The sequence below is a fragment of the Equus asinus genome, chromosome X (assembly GCF_041296235.1).
Source record: "Equus asinus isolate D_3611 breed Donkey chromosome X, EquAss-T2T_v2, whole genome shotgun sequence".
NCBI lineage: Eukaryota > Metazoa > Chordata > Mammalia > Perissodactyla > Equidae > Equus > Equus asinus.
This window is the reverse complement of record NC_091820.1, coordinates 3,470,066-3,483,519: the sequence shown is the minus strand read 5'-3', so window position 1 is coordinate 3,483,519 and position 13,454 is coordinate 3,470,066. Positions and strand designations below refer to the sequence as shown.

Genomic DNA, 13,454 nt, shown 5'->3' with positions numbered 1-13,454 from the left:
TAGAGTAGTTAAAAATAGAGTTTTGTTTTGTTTTGTTTCTTTACTTTGAGACATTCATGTGGTAGACTGACCCGATGGAGAATTTTAAACTACACAGAATTTTACTCCTCAAATTTTCCCCTGCAAAATTGCTCAAGATTTTTCAAGTTTCTCACCAAACATATGTTTTTAATATGTGGCAGAATAAATTATACAAAAGTCTAGGCTTTGGATGGATCAACTTTGAAATAAATGATTTTTTGAAAAATACATTTCAGTTGCACATCCAAGTGAGGATTTCTTTAGGAATAGCTAATTTAATTTACTTTAACTGTAAAATGTTAATACCTCCAGTATATCGAGGGTGGACACAGAAATACATCTCTGAATTTATACCCTGAAATTTATTTCAGCGGATATGTTTTTTCCCGTAATGAAGTGGTACATGGTTTTGCCAGTGAGACAAATGTCCTTTGACCTCTTATTGCCACAAAGCATATTTTTAGGGGATGGGGGATGTGACTGCTCTGAGAGGCTTTATTTATAGCATCTGGGTATGAGCAAGCAAAGACTACTCTAAATTGTGGAAGGATAAAGAGATTGCATGCTTTTACTGAAGTGAAAGTGTAAATGTAGTTTCATTTTCTTAAACAGCATTTGTGTGTGTGTGTGTAAGAACATCCCATAAAACCAGTGTCCTGCAGGAGGGGGAGGGTAGGGAAAACGAGATGGAAATGAGTGAAGGAGATCCTGAAAGAGCTGAATGCCACTGTATCCAGAAATTCACATGCCTGAGAGACAATCTGAGCCTTCTTTGCTAAGTAAAAGCTGCTTTTCTATCTTTTGGGTTTTCATTTGCATGTCCACAATTTTGCACCTGCAGGTCTATTCCAGAAGGCGATCATCCAGAGCGGGACTGCCCTGTCCAGCTGGGCAGTGAACTACCAGCCTGCCAAGTACACTCGGATATTGGCAGATAAAGTCGGCTGCAACATGCTGGATACCACAGACATGGTGGAATGCCTTCGGAATAAGAACTATAAAGAGCTCATTCAGCAGACCATCACCCCAGCTACATACCACATTTCCTTTGGCCCTGTCATTGATGGGGATGTCATCCCAGACGACCCTCAGATCCTGATGGAGCAGGGGGAATTCCTTAATTATGACATCATGCTTGGTGTCAACCAGGGGGAAGGCTTGAAGTTTGTTGACGGCATTGTAGACAATGAAGATGGCGTGACGCCCAATGACTTTGACTTCTCTGTGTCCAACTTTGTGGACAACCTTTATGGCTATCCAGAGGGGAAAGACACCTTGCGGGAGACCATCAAATTCATGTACACAGACTGGGCAGATAAGGAAAACCCTGAAACTCGACGGAAAACTCTGGTAGCTCTCTTTACTGATCACCAGTGGGTGGCCCCCGCTGTGGCCACAGCTGACCTGCACGCTCAGTATGGGTCGCCAACGTATTTCTATGCCTTCTACCACCATTGCCAAAGCGAAATGAAGCCCAGCTGGGCAGACTCAGCCCATGGCGACGAAGTACCCTATGTCTTTGGGATCCCCATGATTGGCCCTACTGAACTTTTCAGCTGTAACTTCTCTAAGAATGATGTTATGCTCAGTGCAGTGGTCATGACGTACTGGACAAATTTCGCCAAAACCGGGTATGTTGTTTTCCACATCAGGTTATCTCCCTCCTTCTAGCTTGTCTGCTTCCTCTATATAAGTGTGTTTCCATGACTGAATACACCACAGTATACAGGCGCACACACACACGCACACACAAGAACAGTCACTTTCCCCCAAAATCTATGGGGCCCTTGTGTTTTTTTCACTCCTAAATTTTTTTTGTCAAACCAGATTTTTACCAGAGTGCTAGTTGCATATTGAAAATTCTGTTTCCTACTTGCTGGGGCAGGATTTAGACATATTTGGCAATTCTGTTGAAAGCTGATCCCAGAGTTTCAAATCTAAATAGGACTTTAGCTCATTTGGTAAATAATAGGGTTATCAAAATACACGGGCCACATAACTAATTGTGTTTATTGTGTAGCCACAGGAATGAAATAAATCTCATAATAACTATAGAGAAATAATCTCTGTGTGTGTGTATATATATAATATGTATACATATATTTATATGCATGTACCAGATAGTATTTCTCTATAATTATGAGATTTATTTCATATATCTACATATATTTACAAATATATTTATTCATTTATAAATCATTTATACATATTTCATAAATAAATGTAAATTTCATATATGTATATATACACAAGATATCTATCTATATATGTCTAAGGAAAGCTCATTGATTAAATGTAGTAGAAAATATACAAGAGCTACACATACAACAGGGTCCACCAATATTCTACTGAGCAGATTCTCTGCAAACAATGAGAGAAAAGGCTCCCCAACATCTTAAATAGCTACAAATATCATGGCATTTTTGCATTTTCTCTTGTCTAATAGCATAATTGTGGAAATTAATGAGGTATCATTCTGTTCTACCTGCATGTGCTTCTGTCATTAACCTTGAGCCTCTTGTACTGAATTAAAAATGAAGATGCCCATAGCTCTGAGGGGTGGTAAATCTCCCTGTGGAATGCTGGATGGCGGAGTTAGGCTCCCCCACTGCAGCAGCCCTGCATTGCCTGGAACTTATGAAGCTCTAGTCAGAGGATTGGGAGATGCTGAAGGTTCCCATGCTCAGGGGTTTAGCAATATCTTTCTTTACAATGATTCCAAATATTCTTTGGTGAGAAATGATTTCAGAATATTTTTTTGTCTTAGCAAAAGTATGGCATGTTTATTGAGTGGAAAATGTATCGTATCGATGCCTACTTTGAAGCATCATATTTTGCAAATTTGGTCAAAGAAAGGCTCTTAGGGCAATGGAGAAGGGAGAAGGTACAACCACTTGGGAGAGATGCTTGCCTGTCACCAGTAGGTTCTTTCTTCAACAAGGAAATAATTAAAGTCAAGTTTACAAGTAATTTTAAGTAACTTTTGTTTATAACGCTCCTAAAACTACTGTAACAAAGTATCAAAAACACTGTGGCTTAAAACAACATGAATTTATTGTTCCATTTCTTGATGCTAGAAGTCCAAAATGAAGGTGTCGGCGGGGCTGAGCTCACGCTAGAACCTGTAGGGGAATATTTTCACAATTCTTAGCTTTTGGAGGTTTACTGGCAATCTTTGGCATTGCTTGACTTGTAGCTACATCACTCCAGTCTCCGCCTCTGTCATCACATGGCAGTCTCTCTGTGTGTCTGTCTTTAGATGGTTGTCTTCTTAGAAGGGTGCCAGTCATATTGGTTTAGAAGTGCATCCTACTACGGTATGACCTCATCTTATCTTGCAATGACCCTATTTCCAATAAGGTCATATTCTGAGGTACTAGGGGTGGGACTTCAGCATATCTTACTTTGAGAGGGAAAAGTTCAACTCATAACATCTTTTAGAGGCAAGACCATGCCCAGTTGTGTCATAGAACTCAGATAAGTGATGCCTACTCTTGCAAAGTTTGGCATTCTCTCGAAGCAAAAAGACTCATATGGGCATTTCCCAAACTATGGCGACGCCCATTCTTTCCTCACTACATTGGCATCCAAACATATCATTCTTTACATAATATCTAAACACACCGTCATGACTTACTTTTGTTAAAACTTTTTTAACACATACTTTTTTCCCCCTTACATATGTTGGAAATAAACTTTATATGATTTTCTTAAATGGGAAGTTGGTATCATTCATCAATTTAACTCAACAATTAAAAAAATTGTGAAATCCAAATAAAGCCATTAAATTCTTTTTAACTCTTCTTGCCTGCCAAAGGCTCTGAGGCTGATGCTCTCTCATTGTTAAAAGAAAGTAAAAGATGAAGGCAATTAATTAGTGTCATCAGATGGTAAAGAACTGCTAGCACCAAGTGGATACTTTCACCGGGACCTATCAAAGGCTGAGCCAGGATTGAAAATACCACAATATTCAGTTATTGAGTGCTTTTTAATGCCCTAACTCTGTTTCCTAAAATCACGTTGCCTAGTGCCTGTGGCTCGTGCTCCTTACATGGAGAACACAGACATGGAGATGTCAAATAGCCCGCGATTAGTCACTGGCTAAACATATTCATGTGGCCATTAGCGGTATGTGTTTAGGGCGATTTGGCTTTCATAAAGGTGTTAAAGTAGCTAGAACAGATGGGGAAGGAGAAAGGACTTCAATTTGAAGGAATAGTTCTGATCTCACCAGAGTCCAAAACTTCAGATAGAGATCTCACTGAGGCAACAGGATATAGATAATGGAGGGCCTTGGGTGTCGGTCTGAAGAATCTGGACTTTATTCAAACAGGAACTCTTTTTGTTCCTGCAGTCCATGTGGAGCAGAGCTGAAATCATACTTAAGGATATCAGTGCAGTGACTTTTCTTAATTTCATTAATTCAGAGAAGGTAGTTGGAATGACCCAAGTCATCCTTAAAGAAAGATGCTCAGAACTTTCTCTAACCTGCATTTCAAATGTAAGGAAATAGGGGGAAACATTTCAATGACAATTGGTTTAGTAAGAAAACAGGGAATTGAGCTGATGGGCAGAGTCTAGTGATTTAGATCTTTGTCAATGGATGAGAGAGGATGAAAGGTAGTTGCTAGTTATTTATTTTAAATAGGGTAGTGGCATGATCAGCCCTGTGCAGAGGAGGATATCCTTGTCCCCAAGGGGCAGCTTCAATGTAGTCCACATGAGGAGAATGAGCCAAAATGGTTCCAGTAAGGGAACAGCATAGGATAGATCATATCTCTCTATGTGAGGTGAGATGTTTAACTCTGTTCTCCAGAACACATACTAAGGGCATGACCCATAGAATATGAGGGAACACGTCAGTAACATCAAATGCTCCCTAAGCACTAGAGAAATAGGAGTTTGATTGTAAGAATATCTTGCTATCGGCTATCACAACACATTGCTATGGAGACAGGATTGCGTTGCATCAGGACTTGCCTTATCATTTGGTGGTACTTCAAATCTTTTACACCTCACAAACAGTACCGTGATGTTCCTAATTGTTCATAAATTTGGCAAGACAAAGTGTACACTGATGCTTCTTTTCATACATCCAAAAGCTAACGGTTCTGACCTTGTCTCTAGGTTTAAATGTACATATATCTGTTACGCCAACTTTTTTGTGTGTTTTGTGGAGCACAGAAAAATAATGTTGGGAATGTGCATGTGGAAAGCATGGAAAGAATGAAGAAAAGGAAGAAAAAAGAAGAAAGGAAGGAAGAGAGAGGAGAGAGAGAGGGAGAGAAGGAGAAGGAAGGAAGGGAGGAAGGACAGAGGAGAGTTCCTTTGTAGCTTGGAGGCTGTTTCAACAATCCAGTTTAGAAGACTAAACAAAATGATGCTGGAAAAGAACAATGTAGGCCAAAACATTAAGTACTGGTATAGAAATAAGGCTGACTTTGAGAGTTTGATAAATGAGAAGTAATGTCAAGGAAAAATTAAAACTAATTCAATGCTTGCAAAGGAATACAAAGAATTAAAATCTGTCTTATAAAATCTCTTGGGTAACGAGACCTAATTGGTCCACAGAATTAAGGTGCTCATTAATCAAACACCAATGCAATTTGAGTTCTTTGTGGAAAGAAGTGCATAAAAAGGGAACAAGAGAGAAACTTGGCCTCTATAGAAGGTATGGTCACGAGTAGCACTTTAAGCAATCAAAGGATGCGTTGTATAGTGAAGGCCTTAAACGCTACTGGAATTCGGAGATGGAAGGATAGTTCTGTAATGGTCACTGAATCCAACGTATATTTTGATTTTTTGACTTTGTTCACAGGACTTTGGTGTACATATGCTTGAGATGCCATCTCTACTTTTGAATTTGCTGGTATCCTATGATTAATTTATATTCAACCTTTGAAAAATCTTTGCAAAAAGCAGGAAAGAGACACTTAGGGAGGATGGCTTAGAGAGAGTTGCAGCATAAATCTGGTTTTAAAAGTGACCTTTATTGCCAAAAAGTCTTTTGAGCTGAATGAATGAACATCTCCACTTGTTGTACAGGAGTCACCAAACACATATTCTTGGTGCATAAAGTCATTTTCTTGTTAGAGGTCAGTAACAAAGAGTCAACCACGACATTGTTTCACATGTAAGGAGAACCTTATACCACCGAAAGGAGCATGTCAGAGGGTTTACTGATACATTTAAAGAAATCGATTGTATTACCTATCTCTAGCAAATAAAATGAACCACAAAATCTTAGAAACACATTTAACTATCCGCTGCCAAGAGAGTGTCTCAAATGAAATATGACAGGTGAAAACGTATGTGTTAGGCATTGGGAAATCTGGCTGAAGATACGCATGGAAGCTTTTAGTAGGGAGAGAAGACATGTCTGTTTCTTTCTATCCTTATTCGTTATAATCATCAGTTTTACTCATGGGAATTAAAACATACTATGTGCTGAAGTAAAGTCTAGAAACAAGATGCTGATATCCCACTTTGAGATCATACAGTTTTTGGAGTGTTTGACAAGGGAAAATGATGGGATTTCATAAGCTCCGTGAGTTTATCTTGGTTTACGGCTTCTGACTGTGGATCTCCAAGAGCTTTAGTAGATAGACTGTATCAGGCTAAAGCTGACTTACTTGGATTTTCAAAATCCTCTGCTCTATTCTTTGAGAACAAAATAAATGTGGTTCTTTACCTTTCAAATATATGCTGAATTCCATCAAAAATAGCCTAATATCTGCATGAACAGAGCACTCTCTTTCCCAAATGCCTGCTCCTTAATAAAAGGTCAATACATCTAATAGGCCCATTGCAGTGAAATCAGATTAATGGAAAACTAGTTGGAATCCTTACTACCTTTCGTTGCTTTTAGAGCAGTAAAAATTGATGACACGTGTTTCCATGGCAGATTCCAATTAAATAGGAATTTTAAAAAAATTTATTTCAGAAGACTCAAAGAAACGTGAGGTGCTGTACTGAATCCAACATATTTTAAAAACATATAACAATTTAGAAAATAAATAAAAGCAGATTACTTTAAATACATTAATGTTTATAATAGAACACAGAAATAAGAAACCTCATGGCATTAGGACCTGTAATTTTATATCTTGTTTTTTCATCCTTTTAATAAAATAAAAGCACAGCAGTTAGTGCATACTCAGTTAAGAGGTAAATTTTATTTTTCTTGTATACCACATATATAATCATATTTTATATCATATATCTATATATCTCTGTATATGTATCCAGCATATAGTATACCATATGCACTCTTGTATGCAGTATATTTTTATACAGTATATGGCATATGCAGTATATTGTATACCATACATGCTGTGGTACACAGCATACTTTTATACAGCATATATGATATACTGTATATAGTATACTGTACATACAGTGGTATCCAGTATACTTTTATACAGCATATACTATATACAGTGTATTGCACACTGTATATACCTTGGCTATATACTTTATAGTATACTTTAGTACACTTTATAGTCTTCTCTTTCTAAGAAGTTTTTGGGTATTCTAATTTATATATTAGCAGAAAGGGATAATATTTATTAAGCTCTTACTCTATGCCAGGAATTTTGTAGTTACTATTTAACCTTCATCACTTCCAATGGCAATGTTCTTATCTATTCCATAGATGAGGAAGATTAGGCTATGAGAGGCCAAAGAATTTGCTCAAGATTTCACAGCTGTAAAGAGGGAAAGCAGCAGAGGTTAATACATGGAAGTGATTTTGGCAGCCTCTGATGGAGGGCTAAAGTCCTTCCTTCAGCAGATGTTGCACCTGTTGGTCAAGTATATTGTTTGCAGCCTGCACAGTGCCTGGTAATATCTGTAGACTTGAAATCTTCAAGTAGGACCTTCTGGTCCCCCAGCTTTCTGGCATGTGAGCAAATAGGCAGCCTTGGAAAAGTGCAGCCAAGAAGTTGTTACCTGGAAGGTAGAAGGTACAGCACCCAGGGCACCAGATTCAGGTGCTGCAAATTCAACTCGTTCTGAATGTTCAATGCTATCCACTAGGGGACTTTTTCCATGCGTAATCCCAAATTGTTTTAAACAAATAAACATTAAGATGAAATCTGTTTTACACTTTACCAACCCTAAAAAATTGGAAGAAATGAGAAGTCGACATCTTTGGGGAGTTGTTTGTTATCTTGAAAGAGTTAGTTGCAAAGATGTTTAAAGCACAATGTTTTGTGGATTGTCTTTTAATTTTGATGATTCTCCTTCTGCCTGTGCCCACTTTTGTAAATAACAAGACAATTCTTTGTTCTTCGTAATTGCCAAGTGCACTTAACATCTACAAAAACCCTCAATTTCTTGCACTGTGTTACTTCTCCTAAACATGTTAACTTCACCACATCTAAAAGTACTATGTTATCAAAATTCTTAGAATTAGTGGAGTGTTGTTTGACCCTTACATGACTCAGTCTTCAAAAGATTTTCAAGTATTTAGGCATTTCTCTTTCAAATAGAGAGCAAACAAATAATGCATAGTTCTATTTATTAGCATTTTTAAATTACAAAAGCCTATTCTGATTGGATTTTTAACATATTTTAGTTGTTAAAACTGCAATGTCTATTCAGTGACCTCAGAAGCAATTCTTAAGCAAGAAAGAGAATGCCCCAGTTTTTGAACAATAGCTTCTAATCAGGATATCTCAATTCCGATACTATAGACATTTGAGACCCAATACTTCTTCGCATGTGAGGGGCTGTCCTGTGCATTGGAGAATGTTCAGCGGTGCCCCTGGCCTCTACAAATGGGTGGAATGCATATGAATGCATAACACTCCTCTCCATTTATGACAATCAAAAACATCTCCAGACACTGCCAAATGTCCTTGTGGGGCTAGTCACCGCTGGTTGGAATTTATGGCTCAAAAGTAGTTAGTTCAACTTGAGAGACTGAAAATTTTCTTAGTCACATTTTGTTTTCCTTCTTCATTGTTGAAGATAACTTGATACAATTAAAAATAGTAGAAATGTTATGAAAACGCCATAATACTGCCATCAGAAATTATTTTTAAAATAAAGTTTAGAGGGGATTTTAGGGAAAAGACAAAATGGTAGCCTTGTTTGGATGAAAGCAGGATGTATCTATTGCTACTTGGGTACTTGGTGCTCATCAATAAACATGTGTGATTAACTGATCATAATTTCCTGGTTTATTTGATTAAGAGATTTACTTGTCACATGTGGAAGAATGTGACCTTCTTTCTCTTTTTTCTTCCTTCTGTCCCCAGTGACCCTAATCAGCCAGTTCCTCAGGATACCAAGTTCATTCACACAAAACCCAATCGCTTTGAGGAAGTGGCCTGGTCCAAGTATAACCCCAAAGACCAGCTATATCTGCATATTGGCCTGAAACCCAGAGTGAGGGATCACTATCGAGCTACAAAAGTGGCTTTCTGGTTGGAACTTGTCCCTCACTTGCACAACTTGAATGAGATATTCCAGTATGTTTCAACAACCACAAAGGTCCCTCCTCCTGACATGACCTCCTTTCCCTATGGAACCCGGCGATCTCCTGCCAAGATATGGCCAACAACCAAACGCCCAGCAATCACTCCTGCTAACAATCCCAAACACTCCAAGGACCCTCATAAAACAGGGCCTGAGGACACAACCGTCCTCATTGAAACCAAACGGGATTATTCCACTGAATTAAGTGTCACCATCGCCGTAGGGGCTTCCTTACTCTTCCTGAACATTTTGGCATTTGCTGCGCTGTACTACAAGAAGGACAAGAGACGCCATGAGACGCACAGGCGCCCCAGTCCTCAGAGAAATACAACGAATGACATTGCTCACATCCAGAATGAAGAGATCATGTCACTGCAGATGAAACAGCTGGAGCACGATCATGAGTGTGAATCCCTCCAAGCTCATGACACACTGAGGCTCACCTGTCCACCAGACTACACTCTCACGCTGCGCAGGTCCCCAGATGACATCCCACTTATGACACCAAACACCATCACCATGATTCCAAACACACTGACGGGGATGCAGCCTTTGCACACCTTCAATACCTTCAGTGGAGGACAAAACAGTACAAATTTACCCCACGGACATTCAACCACTAGAGTATAGCTTTGCCGTTTCCCTTCCTTCCCTCTGCTCCTCCTCTCAGCAACATTGAAGAGAGAAAGAAGAGAGAAGCAACATCTTTACACAAGGAATGTTTTCCATCCCACTGACTTAGGACAAAAAAGTTAAAGAGTCATCATTGTGTCCCTGCAGACCCATCCCATTGGCATTTCCCAGTATGACAACATCAACTTCTGACCCTATGAAATGTGAAAAGTATACATTGCTGTTATAATACTGCTTTAAGATCTCCACCACTCCAGCAAATGTTTAGTGTGACTAGGACATCACCTTTTCAAGGACCTGGATGTTTCCTGTTTCCAACATAACAATAGAAGCTGACACTTCTGGAACTCAGCCAGGGACAAAATTTTTTTTTTAAATTATGATTGGAAAAAAAAAGTTCTTTATGTGCCATATGATGGATGGCTCTACTTGAGTGAAGAAAGAGTTTATGGGCTTTTACCCAGCATATGGAGCTGTAATCTAGAGAGAAGGAAAAGTAGAATTTTATTATTAAAATAAAAGAACTGACTATGCAGTAACATACGTATAGTTCTGTGCAAAGAGATGTTTTGCCAGCCTGAACTATATTTAAGAAACTTTGTAAAAAAAAAAAATGTATATAGCTGTGAGTTTAAACAAAAACACACACAGAAAACAAACAAAAAATGAACAAAAAAGCTTTTATTGGTGTTTTCAGTTTGAAAGAGCTAATTTTAGCAAGATTGTGCTTTCCATTGTGGTCTGTATGTATATAAATATATATATATACATTAGTCCTATCACCTCTGTTTCCTCCAGGACAAAGGAGGGTTTTCTTCTTAATTACTTGTGGTAAATGAAGACACGGGGTTTTCTAACACATTTCATTTGTAGGAAGATGTGGTGTCACACAGCAGACCCAGACCCTCTGTGTGACTGGGCTCTTTCCCCTTTTCTGGTTGCACAAGTGCATGCGACAGCATTTTTAGGAGACTGTTGTTTTAGGAAACTTTCATTTTTGTGTGTTAAGCCTTCATGAAGTTGCAACACAAAGATGGATCCCCAACGTGGAGTCTCTTTAAAGCTTTCTGAATTAGAGACACGCACATGCAGAGAGACAGCAGGAAAAACAAAATACAAATCTCATTCTGTAGTCCTGGTTCTCTGAATATGTTTAGGAAGAGTTGCTTCCCACCCCAGGACCCTGCCAAAAAGGAAAGAAAGCTTGCCTTTGGTGGGGCCATGCCCTGCCGAGTAAATACGGCTCTGTGTTCCCCAGCAGCTGCGGAAGAGTTTGGCTGGTGAAGTACCTGCTCAGCTTAGCTAATCAGATTGAAGGAGGCCATGTGTCTTTCCTTTTTTTTTGAAGCAGTAAATCCCTTATTTATCAGTAAGCAGGTTTTTTTTTATTCTTTATATCATTTATGGGATAAAACATATGCTTGTCTAAAAATACTGCTTTTTGTGGGTTTGTGTATCAGTCACCGATCAATGAATATTATAGAAAGAAAACAAAAAAGACAGAACATTAAAGTGCTTTGCATGGATTTTCCTGGAAGTTAGGTTAGCTTCACTGTCAGGATTACATATGGAAATTATTCACTTATTTTAAATAGACAACTTGGTGACCACATATTTGTCCCTCCGACAACTTGTCATCTTCACACTGTCCTTTCAATTTACCTTAAGGAATGTTTTGAACGTCATAAAATGGAAGGAAAAAATAATAACTGATTATATTTGCCTTTTAAAAATTATTGCAACACCAGGAAATAGTAGCCAAAGATATTTGAAGATAATGTCTCTGGGCTTGATTGTGGTTATTCTAGAAACCCAGTCTTGAAAGTCATTGCTAAGTTGGGCATTCTCCACAAAGGTAGTCCAACTTCCTTGCCCCATCACACACCTTTGAATACAGAACCCCTAAACTAAAACTGTAGCGATAGATATCAGAGTGTTTGAAAATGCCCTCTAGAACAAGACAGGTCTTAGAAATGCATATAAAAGTCACACAATAAATTCTGTTCTTTATCTTGATTTGAATTTGAGAGTGATTCTCTGTATATACATATGTGAAATATAATCCCAACTTTGCACACAGTGAAGCAACACTCCTTTCTTGCAGCTAGAGGTGTCATGGATAAGATTTTTGTCCCCCATTCATCATTTTCTAAAGCTATCGTCGGGCCATTTCTGCAAGCTATGTATTACCCCAGCTGGGCTATGGCAAATAAGCTCTCCATGAAACCACAAAGGAAGTGATGCTTGGCATCAATGTTGGTCCAGTATGTTTGTAATGTGAATTCCAGTATTTGTTTAGTATTTCCAATTGTCTTCTGCTAGCAATATGCACAGTAATGTATCAGGCTTGTGATATTTGGATAAGGAAAAAAAAAAAGAGTTCTTGTTAAGTGAATAACTTTAGCTTTTACAGAGGATTATGTTCAAAAGCAATTTAATACACCTTAAATAATATCTTATTTCTACATGGAAAGAAGTTATAGAATCTTCATAGAGTTCTATGAGAATCAAATATACTTGCTATCTATAAAAAAGAGAAAAAATAGAAAAAAATGAGAAAAAAATAAGTTAAAAAAAACACTTTCCTAGGCTTTTATTCTTGACCTTCAAAGGCACGCAGGGTTTAATGGTTTCTTGGGTTATTATTTTGCGATTTTGTTTTTGATTTTGCCTTAAGTAATGATAGAAGATATATATGGCTGGACACATATGTATAAACTTTTCAGCAGCATTTTTAATAATAAAATATCACAGTATTTTCTAATGCTTTGTGCAGATAATTATGCGTCCGTTCTTTTTTGTAGGTGGCCTATTTCATTTGCTTCCTTCCTTCTTTGAATGCCTTTTTAATTTTAAAAGCTAAGTGGTACATCTGACATAGACTATAAATGGAAAACTCAGTTTGTAACAGCTCGGTTTCTTAAAGTCTGTCCTGGCACAGTTTTCATGCCACTGTTGGGGAACTTCTACTGGCCTGACACTGGAAAAGGAAGCCCTGGATGGTGAGACTCATGATAAGAAGATGTTTTCTGAAGTGGAACACTTGGATTCATTACTTCTACCACAGTCAATTCTTATGTTGCTGGGTTTTGAGTTGTGTTTGACATAAAATGCGTTAAAGCTTTCAGAGAGCCTTATCTGAGTATATCTTCAAGTTACAGCAAAAAATTCTACCAAATAAAATTCAAGAGGCAGAAAATTACTATCCCATCAATGAGAGCTAATTTGTCAAGCCCTTACTGTGCATGTCACCATTCCTTTTCTAACTTGCAGTTCACAGTGGCCCTAAGGAGCAGGCATCTGTATTAGTCCTATTT

At 38.1% G+C, this 13,454-nt stretch overlaps 1 protein-coding gene across 4 annotated transcripts in view; it reads left to right on the top strand.

The window, feature by feature from the left end:
- NLGN4X (neuroligin 4 X-linked) overlaps window positions 1-12,665 on the top strand; it is a 291,678-nt gene extending 279,013 nt beyond the window's left edge. For all 4 annotated transcript variants that reach the window (XM_044768194.2, XM_044768193.2, XM_070502561.1 and 1 more), the window contains 2 exons: window positions 863-1,652; window positions 9,285-12,665. In XM_044768194.2, the coding sequence (XP_044624129.1) occupies window positions 863-1,652; window positions 9,285-10,134 (1,640 nt within the window). In that variant the 3' untranslated portion in view covers window positions 10,135-12,665. The remainder of the gene's footprint in view (window positions 1-862; window positions 1,653-9,284) is intronic.
- The last annotated feature ends 789 nt before the right edge of the window (window positions 12,666-13,454 follow it).